Source organism: Hemitrygon akajei, chromosome 8, assembly GCF_048418815.1.
Source record: "Hemitrygon akajei chromosome 8, sHemAka1.3, whole genome shotgun sequence".
Lineage (NCBI taxonomy): Eukaryota > Metazoa > Chordata > Chondrichthyes > Myliobatiformes > Dasyatidae > Hemitrygon > Hemitrygon akajei.
In genome coordinates this window covers 121,513,119-121,525,995 of record NC_133131.1, presented here as the reverse complement: position 1 = coordinate 121,525,995, position 12,877 = coordinate 121,513,119, and the positions used below count along the sequence as shown (strand labels likewise).

General features: G+C 41.5%; 1 protein-coding gene across 5 annotated transcripts in view; it reads left to right on the top strand.

Annotated features, from left to right (window-relative positions):
* cdk14 (cyclin dependent kinase 14) overlaps window positions 1-12,877 on the top strand; it is a 590,315-nt gene that overhangs the window by 376,324 nt on the left and 201,114 nt on the right. For all 5 annotated transcript variants that reach the window (XM_073054502.1, XM_073054501.1, XM_073054505.1 and 2 more), the window contains one exon: window positions 9,265-9,313. In XM_073054502.1, coding sequence (XP_072910603.1) covers window positions 9,265-9,313 — 49 coding nt within the window. The remainder of the gene's footprint in view (window positions 1-9,264; window positions 9,314-12,877) is intronic.

Genomic DNA, 12,877 nt, shown 5'->3' with positions numbered 1-12,877 from the left:
CTTCCAATGTTCCAGAGGAACAATCTAATTTTGCCCAGTTTCACTACATGCAGTAAATAGCTAATGCTCTCTATTCTAGGCCCCATCCTGGTGAATAACTTTTGTGCACCCTCCAAAACCTCATCTTTCATATAATTCAGCAAGCACAACTGTATGCAGTGTACTAAATGTGAGCAAATTAAAGTTTTAGACAACTGCAACATGACTTTTCTACTTTTATACTTGGACAGCACAGTGGCATAGTGGTTAGCATAACACTATTACAATGCCAGCAATAAGATCAGGGTTTGATCCCACTGCAGTCTGTAAACGTGTGAATGTTCTCCCGGTGACAGCATGTTTATGCTCTGGATACCCCAATTTCCTCCCACATTCTACAGATGAATAGTTAAGGTCAGTGAGTTATGTGTTTGAGATCTTGGCACTGGAATCATGGTGACATTTGCAAGCTGGCCAGCACATCCTTGCTGATTTGATTTGACACAAACAATGCATTTCACTGTATGTTTCATTATACGTGTGACAAAGTCAATTTCTTTAATCTTAACTCAAAATCCCTCCTGGGAAAGTCACGCATGCACATCTACCCTCACTGCATCCTCCCAACATCATAAAATGGATAGGGTTCATCTTGCCCTTACCTATCACCCCATAGCCTCTGTATCCAGTGGTGTGTCTGTGCACAACTGCATATGAATTAAATAAAAGCATGCTTGTGGGCGACGACTTTAACTGGTGTATTCACATTGCAGCGAGAGAGAGAGAGAGAGAGAGGACAATGCCCACGCACAAACAACAGATCAATATGTAGTGCTGGGTGGGGGGGGGGGTGTCATTTCTCTAAAAGAAATAGATCCATACATTACACTTCCTTCCCCTTTAGATTTATGCATCATAAAACTGTATATGTACAAAATATTCAATTTCCCTTTCATAAACCCATATTCCAAATGAGCATGCTTTCACAATAACAGTCCATAGCAACTTCACAGTTCTGAAGGCTCAGTCTTTTGGGTGGTCTGTTTCTTTCAGGATAGCGCCTCCGGACCTGTGGAGAGGCATCAGGTTTGGTAGGTGTCTTGTCTAAGGCAACGTTCTCAGTTTCCAGTGTCACATTGCTATCAGAGACATCATCACTAAGAGATAATCTGGTAACTGTAATGTGTCCTTCTTGTTGGATGCAGTCAACTCAGGTGTGTTCTTCAGTTGAGCATGGAGTATCTGGTCCACATGATGTTTCCACGTCTGATCTCCAACATCCACTGTGTACATCAGTGGTCCCGTTCTTGCAGCTATCCTACTGGATGTCCACTTCTCGGTAATCACGCATTAGGTCTTGCTGTCCAATCTTGAAACTCCCTGCTGCTTCACTTGGCAACTGATTGAACTATTTATTCCGCACTTCCTTCCATTGATCTGGTTTCAGGAGGTCTATGCAAGATCTCAGATTCCTGTTTATGAACAGCATTGCAGGAGTTCATTTGTTGTCACATGAATAGAACTCCGATACAAAAAAAGGAAGCTGTTCACCTTGTGCTGTAAGGAAATGTCCTTCTTGTCCATCGTGTTAATGGACTTAGAAGATAGAAATTTACAGCACATGACAGGCCCTTCGGCCCACAATGTTGTGCCGACCATGTAACCTACATGGTTTGGACTTCTTGAAGGTTTGGATAAAACTTTCAGCTAACCCATTTGTTGTTGGATGATGAGGAGCCGACTTGAAATGTCTGATGCCATTATTCTTCATAAACAGCTGGAATTTTTCCTACTTATGATCTGTTGTCACTTTGAATGAACATCCACAGCAATCAGCAACATGGAGCCCACGAATGGCCCAACAAAGCCAATCTGTACTCTTTGCCATGGTGATGATTGGCACTCCCACGGGTGTAACCGTGCCTCTGGGGGTGAATTTTGAAATTTTCAGCATCCCGAACAGCTTTTGGCCAATTCTTCAATCTGTTTATCTATTTCCGGCCACCACATGTAGCATCGGGTGAGACTCTTAATCTTGACCGTACCCAGCTGTCCTTCGTGCAGGTTTCCTTACACTCTGGTACACAGTTTAGAGGGAACCACAACATAAGATGCACACATCAGCATTCTTTGACATACCAACAGTTGGTCTCATTTCCAGAGTTCTCAGCGAGACATAGGGTTACCATGATCTGGTAATCCTTGCATGGTGATTTCTTAGACTTTTGACAATGTCTGGTCATTCCTTGTTTCTCTTTGTATTTTGGAATTTGTTACTGGCAACTGGTCCACCAATGTGGTGTGGAACACTTCTGCTGGGTCACAATATGAAGACTTTTCTTCTTCAGTTGGCAGAAGTGGAAGATGTGACAAGCCGTCAGTGTTGCTGTGTTGTTTGGTACCCTTGAACTCTATGTCATAAAAATGGGTTCCTAGAAATAGTGCCCAACATTGTAATCGGGTAGCAGTCATCACTGAAATTCCCTTCCTGGGATTGAAAATGGACACAAGGGGCTGGTGGTCTGTCACTAGCTTAAAATTTTGTCTACAGAGGTGGTAAAGGAGTTTCTTTATTCCCATACTAGACTAAGGGCCTCTCAGACAATCTGTGCATAGGAGCATTTTGCACTCGTCAGTGAACTTGAGGCAAACGCAATTGGGCATTTGGATCCATCTTTCATAATGTGTGACAAAATAGCTCCAATGCCATAAGGGGATAGATGCATCGCACGCCAGTCTGATGGGCAAAGATGGGTCATAATGGGTGAGCAGTTCACAGGATGTTATTAGTCTCTTTGTTTCCTTGAATTTTTTTCACATCTTTCTGACCATTCCCACTTTGCTCCTGTCTGTGACAGTGCATTCACTGTAGCAGTATTTGGGAGAAACCACTGGTGGCAGTTTACAAGGCCCAGGTATGATCTGAGTTGTGGCACATTTTCCAGTTTTGGGTGCTTGTAGCACAACTTCATTATTCTCTTGTGATTTATGTAAGCTATGCTTATCAATAACATATCCACAATATGAGATTTCATTCTTGAAAAACTCGCATTTCTCTCTCTTTGCAAGCAGACCATATTCATTCAGCCCAGTAAGTACTTTACCAAAGTTCAGGAGGTACTCTTCATCATTTTTGCCAGTCACGATGATGTCATCAAGGTAACATTTGTGTTCCTGGGATATCTTAGAACATTTGGTCATTGCTCTTTGCCAATTTGCTGGAGCTGATGTGATGCCAAAGACGAGACGATTATACTCCTGTGGGTGTTGATTCCTGCTTGATTCCTTTTGCAGATAGGTTTGTCACAAGTCAATCTTTGAAAACCTCTTCCCACCTGCCAAAGATGCAGTAATGTCTTCTATTCGTGGCGGGATACTGCATAGTACGTAGCATTGGGTTGATGCTCACCTTGACATCCCCACGTATGCTTACAGCTCTGGGCTTCCCTTGATCACCTGGACAATGGGTGTGGCCTAGTCGCTCCACTCAACTTTGGAGAGAATTCCAGATGTCTCCAAGCTCTGCAGTTCAGATTCACTTTAGGATGTAGTGAGTAAGGCACTGGATGTGCTTTATGGAATCTTGGTGTTGCTGTTTCATCCAGTTCAATTCTAGCCTTCATGTCTTTGAGTTTACCAATTTCCTTCTCATTTAGCATTAAGCAGGTGTGCCAGTCTCTGGTTAGTGTTACCATTTGGGCTGCAGTTGCTTGTTGATGCCACGCTGAGAGCTTTGATTAAGTGTCAGTCTAGTTGGATTTTTCTCAACCATTCACATCCGAAAAGTGCTGACCCTCCACTTTTCAATACAGAAAGCTCTAACTGTTGTGTTTGGTCTCCATACGCACATATACTTTCAGTTTGCCTTTAGGAGACACTTTTTCAACTGAGTCGGTCTTTAGCATCACTGAGGTCTTCTCTACTGGTAGTGTAGAAAACAGTCTGATGTAGTCAGTCTCTGGAATTAGACAAAGATGACCCTGTATCCAGCTTCATTTTCAGTTTCAGAAACATAGAAAACCTACAGCACAATACAGGCCCTTCAGCCCACAATGCTGTGCTGAACATGTACTTACTTGAGAAATTACCACAGGTTACCCATGGTCCTCTAATTTTCCACATACCTATCCAAGAGCCTCTTAAAAGACCTAATTGTATCTGCAACCAGACATATCTATTGCAATTTATATTATATTGTGATTTTTAGGCATGACAGCTCATCTTTGTCAGATTCTATGTTGTCTGATTCTGGTTTACATTCAGTAACTTTATGCAATGCTTAGTTGTCTTCGAGACTTTTCACTCAGTTGTGCTTTCTGTCTGCCTTGCACATTCTCCTATGTGACCCTGTCTGTGACACTTGCTGCAAACTTTTTCTTTATACCAACAGTCATTTGCATCATGATAGGATTTGCCACATCAATAACATCTATGGCCTTTTGCACCATTCGGGGACATTTTGTGTATTTCATATTCTAACCTCCTTTTCTGTAGTCCTGCTGCAGTCTCTAACTATATTGCAATGGTCAATGCTCGTTCTAAAGTTCGGTCTCTTTCAAACAGTAGCCTCTTTTGAGTGCTTTGACTACGCATGCCACAAACAAGCCTGCTCATTAATGCATCAGAAATTCCATTTCTGAAGTCACATTTCTAGGCGAGTTTGTGCACCTCTGCAATGTATCCAGGAAGTCGTTCATCTTTTGACTGGATCCTTTGTAAAATCCAAATCTCACAGCTATCATCAGCAGTTTCGGGCTCATATGATTTTGTAAAATTGTAAACATTTCGTTGAACCTCATGCTTGCTGGCTTTGTGGGGATTACTAAATTGCATAAGAGACTGTATGTTCTTGGGCCCATTAACCTTAAAGTGTATGGGCTTTCTCTTGTTCCTCCATGTTGTTTGAGTTACAGTACAGTTCAACCCACTGGATATACGACTCCCAGCCTCCATTAGCACCATCAAATTCGTCAACTTTCCCACTGAAGCCATCACCACGTTATTTTCTCTTTAAATTCGGCGCATCTTTCACAGTTAATATGCACTGTACTCCTGGGTTTGTTAGCATCTATGACAGCCTTCTTGTGCTTTTAGTCCTGTAATCGGGCCGTAACTGTCGGTGCAATTCGTGATATTTTCGGACATTCAGGTTCGTATCCGTCGCCAATTTATTATGTCTGTGCATAACTACATATATATATTAAATAAAATGAAGTACTTATTTAACTCACGTTTTCACATTGCAGTGTGTGTGACAGAGAGAACAATGCGCATGCATAGACAAATATTAGTGCTAAGGGGTGGGGATGGTTATTGCTTTAAAAGAAATAGATCCATACATTACATCCAGCACTTCATACTTGGTAACTTTTGCCACCTTCAATGGGACCTTACAACTAAGCACACCTTCCACCCCCCCCCCCCCCCCCCCCCCCCCCCGGCAACCTCTTCTTTCCACAGGGATTGCCCTCTACATCGTCCCTCTCCACTGATCTCCCTCCTGGCACTTATCCCTGCAAGTGCATCAAGTGCTATACCTACCCCAACACCTCCTCCCTCACCAGCATTCAGAGCCCTAAACTGTTCTCCCAGGTCAGCGGTGTCTGTCAAGGTCATTTATTGTATCAGGTGCTCCCAATGCAGCCTCCTCTACATTGGTGAAAACTAACAGATTGGAAAGACTGCTTCACTGAGTACCTATGCTCCGTGTACTGCAAAAAGCAGGAACTCTGGAGGCTACCCATTTAATTTCAACCTCCCATTCCCATTCCAACATCCTCCTCCATTGCTACAATGAGAATTTAAAATAAAGCTCAAATGAATATTTTCAATATTGGGCTCAATCAAGAAAATTCATGTTTTTAGCAAAGCAGCCTGCATGATTAGAACTTTGTTCACTATCCTAAATATTCATTCTCTCCACCAATGACACATCGTGGCTTGTGAAATCCACAGAAGGAACTACTGATAACCCCAATGGCACCTCCCAAATCAGCAATCTCTACCTTCAAGAGGTGCAGCGGATGCATGGGAACCCCACTATTTGCAGATTCTCCTCTAAGTCACACACCATCCTGACCCAGGGAGGTGTTGCTGCTCCTTTATCATTGTTCTGTCTTGGAGCTCCACACCCTACAACAAATCCTTTACTACATGAACTGTAGCAATTCAGAATGCACCTGACAGTGACTTCTCGGTGTCATTAAGGGAGGAAAATAAATGATTGGTTTTACAAGCAATTATCACACCACGGAAAGGTGAATACTAGTTTAGTCACACAAAATGTTTCTGAATGCTGCTGCAATTTCAGGTCTACAGTGGCATATATTGCATCAATATATGATGACATACATGCATCATAGGGATCAGTGCTGGAGTTTCAATGTTTTGCAATTTATATAAATGTTACGATGAAGGCATCCAAGTATGGTTGCTAAATTTGCTCATGACTCATAAATGTGTAGCGCATATATGTCAAACTCAAGGCCTTATCTTTGGCCCGCGAGATAATATCTAATTACTATTAAAGCTGGCCCCAGTAATCGAAGCGCCTATGGCGTATGATATGGCTAATGCTGAGTTTATTCAGGTACCAGGTTTTCAGGGTTTTTAGTGTTTATTCGGCAGTCTTGCACGGCAGTCTTCTTCATAAGAAACGGAATTTGTAAAGTGAAACACTTTGTAGTTATAGCAGAGACTGAGACACATGAGAGCAGGCTGAAAAAACGGAGGCAACGAAAGCTGCGTTCGCACGCGTCCGACTGATCCGGCCCGCATGAAGCTGCATTTTGCTCAATCCGGCCCGTGACCTAAAATGAGTTTGACACCCCTGGTGTAGCAGATTAAAGACCATGTGGAGGCTATAGAGAGACAGGTTAAATGAGGAAGCAAAGATCCAACCAATCAAGTATATTATTAGAAAACATGAAGTTTCTGATTTTGGCAGGGAAAATAATAAGGTATATTATCCAATTAATGACAAATTGTAGCACTCTGAAATGCAGGAAGATCTGGGTATTTTAGCCAGACTTTGCAAATGATGAGCAGGAAGGTAAATTAATATTTAGGATGGATAATAGAATATTGTATTTTACTGTGAGAGAATGCTATTCTTTGATTATATAAAGCATTGGTGACAGCACATCTGGAATACTCATTAGACTTCCAGTATCTGCCGATTTTTAAAATTTATGCATTCTATTTACATTGTTAATTTACAGAATCCTTAATTAAGAGTTTTGATGCTTTGGAAACAGTTCAGGGAAACCTACTGGATTAATACCCAGACTGAGCAGGCTACCTTACAAGTAAGGACTAGACATAATAGGCAGGCCCATAGCCAGTGGCCATTTAACAGACGTATAGAACAATACAGCACAGAAACAGACCCTTCTGCCTGCTGACCATTATAGTTATCTATGCCCATCAAACTGGTCTGCATTAATTTCATCTATCTATGCCTAGCATATTCAGGTACCTGTCCAGATGCCTGTGATGACGGAACTGTTCCTGCCTCCAGCACCTCCTCTAGTTACCCCATTGCAGATGCTAACTACTGGTGAAAAATGACACCGTAGCTCCTCTTTAAAGCTCTTCCCTCTCACTTTAAACCTGTGGTTTTAGATGATCCTACAATTTGAAAAATGACTCTGATTATCTACCCTATCGATGCCTCTCACATTATAAATAAATTTATCATGTCACTCCTCAGTCTCCTCCACGCCAGGAAAAACAAACAGACTCAGCCTATCCAAAGAGAATCTGCAGATGCTGGAAATCTTGAGCAACATATGCTGGAGGAACTCAGCAAGTTAGGCAGCATCTATTCAGGGGAGTAAATAGTAGATATCTTGAGCCAAGACCCTTCATCAGGAATATTCAGTCTCTGTTTATAATGCAGCACTCTTGTGAATCTCTTTTGCACCATTTCTAGCTGAATCACATTCTTCCAGTAGCATGGTGACCAAAGCTGTACATGATATTCAAAGTGTTGCCTAAACAAGTTTAGCTGTGCTTCCTGGTATTTTCTGGGTTCTTTTGTTTTGGGTCCAACAAATGGTTTTGTTCCTTTATTCAGTTTCCTAAGATTTCTACTCCAGCCTGTGCAGTCATACATATTTGCATTTTAATCCAGGGCTGAATAATATCAGAGGCAGAGACTGCATGATAGATCATCATAAATTAGAGCCTTCATAAAATTATTAACAGAGCTTTAACATCTTGCATTGAACACAAAACAGCATTCTGCAAACAAAAAAAAACAACTTCGGAATAATAAAAGTTAGTGAGAAAATAAATGCATATAAAATTTTTTAACTGATACCTGGAATGAACTATGTTCTGATAAAGATTCAGCTGCATCTGGCTCTGGTGAATTGTGCAGGATAAATTAATCAGATTTGCATAGAGAGTAGCAAATGATAATAATCAAGTCAGATAATTAAAAGGAATGAATTAAACACCTGCAGATCTAAGGGTAAATCTGTCTCATGTTTCACTTCTAGTGGTTTCTCATTACATATGGTGATTGTATTAGTAAAATACCTTATTATATTAAAAAATGCATTTATGTAACATTTGCAATGGCCTCAGAATATGATGAAAGTCTTAAAATAGAAAATTTAGCAGTCAATTTGCATATATTAAGGTCTCATAAATATCAATACAACAAGGTTTACTGAATAACAATGTGATAATGGCCTGTTCACTCATTCTTTGAGGAATAAGAAATATCCAATATACAGCAAATCTTTCTACTCTTTGTTTAATATAGAGGGCAGAAATGCTTCAGTACAATACCTCATCTGAAAAATCACATTTCTAATGGTGTAGGACTCCCTTATTGCACAGGAGTACATCCAGGTTTATGTGCTGTAGTCTCTGGTGTTGGACTTGAATCTAATTTAGATATTTAAACATATAAAGCTTAACATACTTTGTAAATGATTATTTGTCCTGATAAAAGCTTCTTATTTGTCTGCTTAAATATTCTATATGCTGTTTATTATTTAAGGTACTAGTACTACCGCCAGGACTTAAGAACTTTTTAAAAGCTATTATTAATGCTTTTTGAGATGGTGATTTAGATGCATATCATATTTTTTTACTGAGTTAAATATTGTATGTAATTAGTTTTGCTACAACAAGTGTATGGGACATTGGAAAAAAAGTTGAATTTCCCCATGGGGATGAATAAAGTATCTATCTATCTATCTATCTATCTATCTATCTATGATTAATTAGAAAATAACACGGAAACATTCATTTTATTTCTGTTTATTCCAGATCGCTTCACACAGTACAGTTCTAAAAAACTTAGGCAAGCGTGGAATAAGTAAGTCTTTTTGTCGATGATAGTTCTTTACATCCTGTTATATATGTGTATATCTATGTCTATATTCATCTATGGAAACAATTTCTTATTGCATTCCTTTTTATGTTCAAGTTAGCACAATGGGTATAGAGTATATCTGTATAATTGTGAATTAAAACTAAGCTCCTCTATTATGTACATACTGTTTCAGTTTAGCAGAACAACTTTAATAAGTGTAAATGGCAATTTCTGCAGCAGCCTGAAACTTTAAGCATATACATTTTAATTCAGGTATTCTTATTTATACAATCACGCATTGGTTTCAGAGATAATACAGAAATACTTGTCAGTGACACTCCATTTCTTGTACAGTGTTAAAGCATATAACTTTTTTTTCTAATTGCAGTATGGTTCACGTTTTCATTTTGCTTCATTAAACAGATTTGCAAAAAAATCTATGTTGATGACTGAGTAACTGACAACGTATTTATTAATGTAGGAACAAAGTCTCTGATATGGTTGGAAGAGAAGGGCAACTTTTGATGTATAACCAAGTTCTTGTAGTAGCACTGGATTTAAATTGGACTTGCATCTTGCCTTTTGAACTAATTAGTTTGAATTCTAGTATTCTTTATGATATACCATTTGGATTTAGATCAACTGGCAAAACTTTTTCTTAGAAGTGTAACATAGCTTTATCTGAAGAAAGGACATGGTCTGGGTGTGCTACGTAACAATCTGGAGGAAGGTCATTTAACCCATTGTGCAAAAAGGACATAACACAACATGCTTGTATTTTTCTTCTGTGAAATTAAAGAATAAGTCCCTCAAAGAAGAGCTTTACTCTTTACTCTTGCAGAAGATGACTAATAATTTATAAGTTAATGTTAGTTTTTAAAAAACCAATGTTTGCAAGAAGAATTAAAATGTATATTTCCTGTTACGAACCTCGTAACCGGGTGACTTACCAACAAAGATAGAGAGGTCCGCTGAAGCCTGGTGCTACTATTTTCAAACGTTTTTATTTATTAAGGGGCACAAACGTATGGTTAATACAAAACATTCAGATCATATACGTCGTCACAACTCAATCTAAAGCACAGGTATAGTAATAATCAATCAGAAATAAGCTCTATCGTTGTCTAGGGGTAATGTATATATTGTTCGCTGTATATCTGAAAGTCTCTTGCGGCCACTGCAGTTCCACCAGCTGCCGTCTGTTGTGGTGTCGCGTTGGTGCACTTTTGTTAGAAAGAGAGAGAGAGATTGAATGAAACAGTTACCCGACAGGTTTTCCAACCTGTAGGAGTTCGGTTCGTCGGAAGTCTCGTTGGGGAATGGACTCTCATCTGTGGCCTCCCCTGTAGCTAAGCCGTTCTTCCGTGGTGAGGTCGCCAATCCCAGGCAAGGAAAAGACGCACACGAACCCCACCACCGGCTGTCGCTATCAAAACGCTGTCGCAGGATTTCTAGCGTGTCTTCTGGTGTGTCTGAGGCCCCGCCTCGGCAGCCCACCTTTTATCTGGACTGGCAGGGTTGTTGATGTCCATCAGGGTCGGGGGGCGAGGCAATCCTTCCCCCATCACCTATCTCACCTTGCCCTGAGGGTCTGCACGTAGGCCAGTTCCTTTTTCCACAAAGGTGTCTCCCAAGACAATGGCTATGTCCAAGGCTTTTGTCTTGTTGAGCGACCAGCCCACATTCCAAACCGTAAGGCTCTCTCTCTCTCTTGCGATTCTCACAAAGGAGGGGGCTGAGGTCATAACACTGGGTCACTTACCAGCAAAGATAGAGAGGTCCGTTGAAATCTGATGGTACTATTTTTAACAGTATTTATTAGTAAAAATACACAAAAATAAGATTAATGCAAACATACAGATAATATACGTCGTCAATACTAAATCTAAAAGTGCGGGTATAATAATAATCAATAAGAAATACCTCTGTCATCTAGGGGATAATGTATTGTCCGATGGAAATATAAAAGTCACTCAGTACATTCAGGCTGCAGCCTTTTGTTTGGAGAGAGAGAGAGAGTTTTAGAAACTTGCCGGCTTTCCTTTTTTATGATTTCGATCTGTCAGAAGTCCCATTGGTGTGGCCGTTCACTTGTGGCCTCTCCTTTAGCTAAGCCGTTCTTCCGTGATGAGCCCGCTACCCTGGCAAGGGAGGACGCACACGAGCCCTCACCGGCGTTCACTATAAAACGCTGTCACTGGATTTCCAGCGTTTCTCCTGGTGCGTCTAAAGGGGTTGTTCCCCAGACCCTCTTTTATCCTTACTCAAGGGGTCTCAGATGTCAATCAGGTTGGGATGATGCAATCCCTCAACCAGCCCACTCTGGTCGTCCCCTGAGGGGCTTCAATGAATAGTACAGTACTCAATACACAATTCCGTCTCCAAGAGACAATGGCCGTTATCAGTGGCTTTGTCTCGCTGAGGCCAGGACACATTCCAAAACCTTGTGGATTCTCTCTCATTTCCTGGGTCCCAGACCTGAATTAATAGCGATCTTGCGATTCTCGAAAAGGAGGGGGCAACTTTGTACCCTTCGGCCCCTCAGAGTTGTGGCACATTCGTAACATTCCCAAATGAAGAAATATTGTTTATGCTTCAAAAAAATCACTCTGTGTGTGTGTGTGTGTGTGTGTGTGTGTGTGTGTGTGTGTATGTATGTATTTGTCTCTGCAACTTAGACGCAAAGAGACAACTCGGAAACCACCTGATGACATCTGCTCCTGGCTGAAGGCTACGGTTACCTCATAAGGTATCTGGAGAATGCACCCTAACAGGTGTATGTAACAAGTAATCTCTGGTTTTTAACCAGTGGCTTACTGGATGGCAACCGAGGAAGGTCGGTGACGCTGGAGAGACAGCTGACCTCCAGGAAAGACTGGCGTGGGCTCACAAGGCTAGCAACCTTATGGGCACCACTCAAGCTACGATTGAACACGAAGAGCAATACCCCCAGAGTCTTCCAAGGGGGGGGGGAGGATAAGAGACTCAACAGGACGGTCATACCGGCAACGGCCAGGACAGGAAACGTGACAATGAGGAAGCTAAAGCAAACAACACTGACGGGAGAGGAATTCACGGTAAGGTGTCATTGCGGGAAAGTCTGCAAAAGCATCAGAGGGCTCAAGATACACCAGAGCAGGTCTAGATGTGGATCAATGGTGACCCAAGTGCAGGGCACGGACTTGTTATCTGGTGAGACGAAGGAGAATGTCGGCCAGGAAGCACCTCACGGAGCTGAAGATCTCTCCGCACTTGAGTCACCTCAGCACCAAACAACAGACCAAGTGAGTTCCCCCTTGGCTACCCCAATCCATTCATCAGGGAAAGTCAGGATCAAATGGCCTAGATCGTCAGACAACATCGCCTGGATGGAGTTCGTTGATGATCTAGGCGGCATCCTGGAAGTTGCCTTACCAGGCCCAGTACACAGGAAGATTGACTCACTCACAGCCATAGCATACAATCCAGCTAAGGAACGATTCGGCCCACTGGAGCAGAGAAGTCAGCCCGAGTTTCTGCGGCAACCGAATAGGAGGGAAAGGGAGGTTCGTCGCTTCAGAGGCGAAT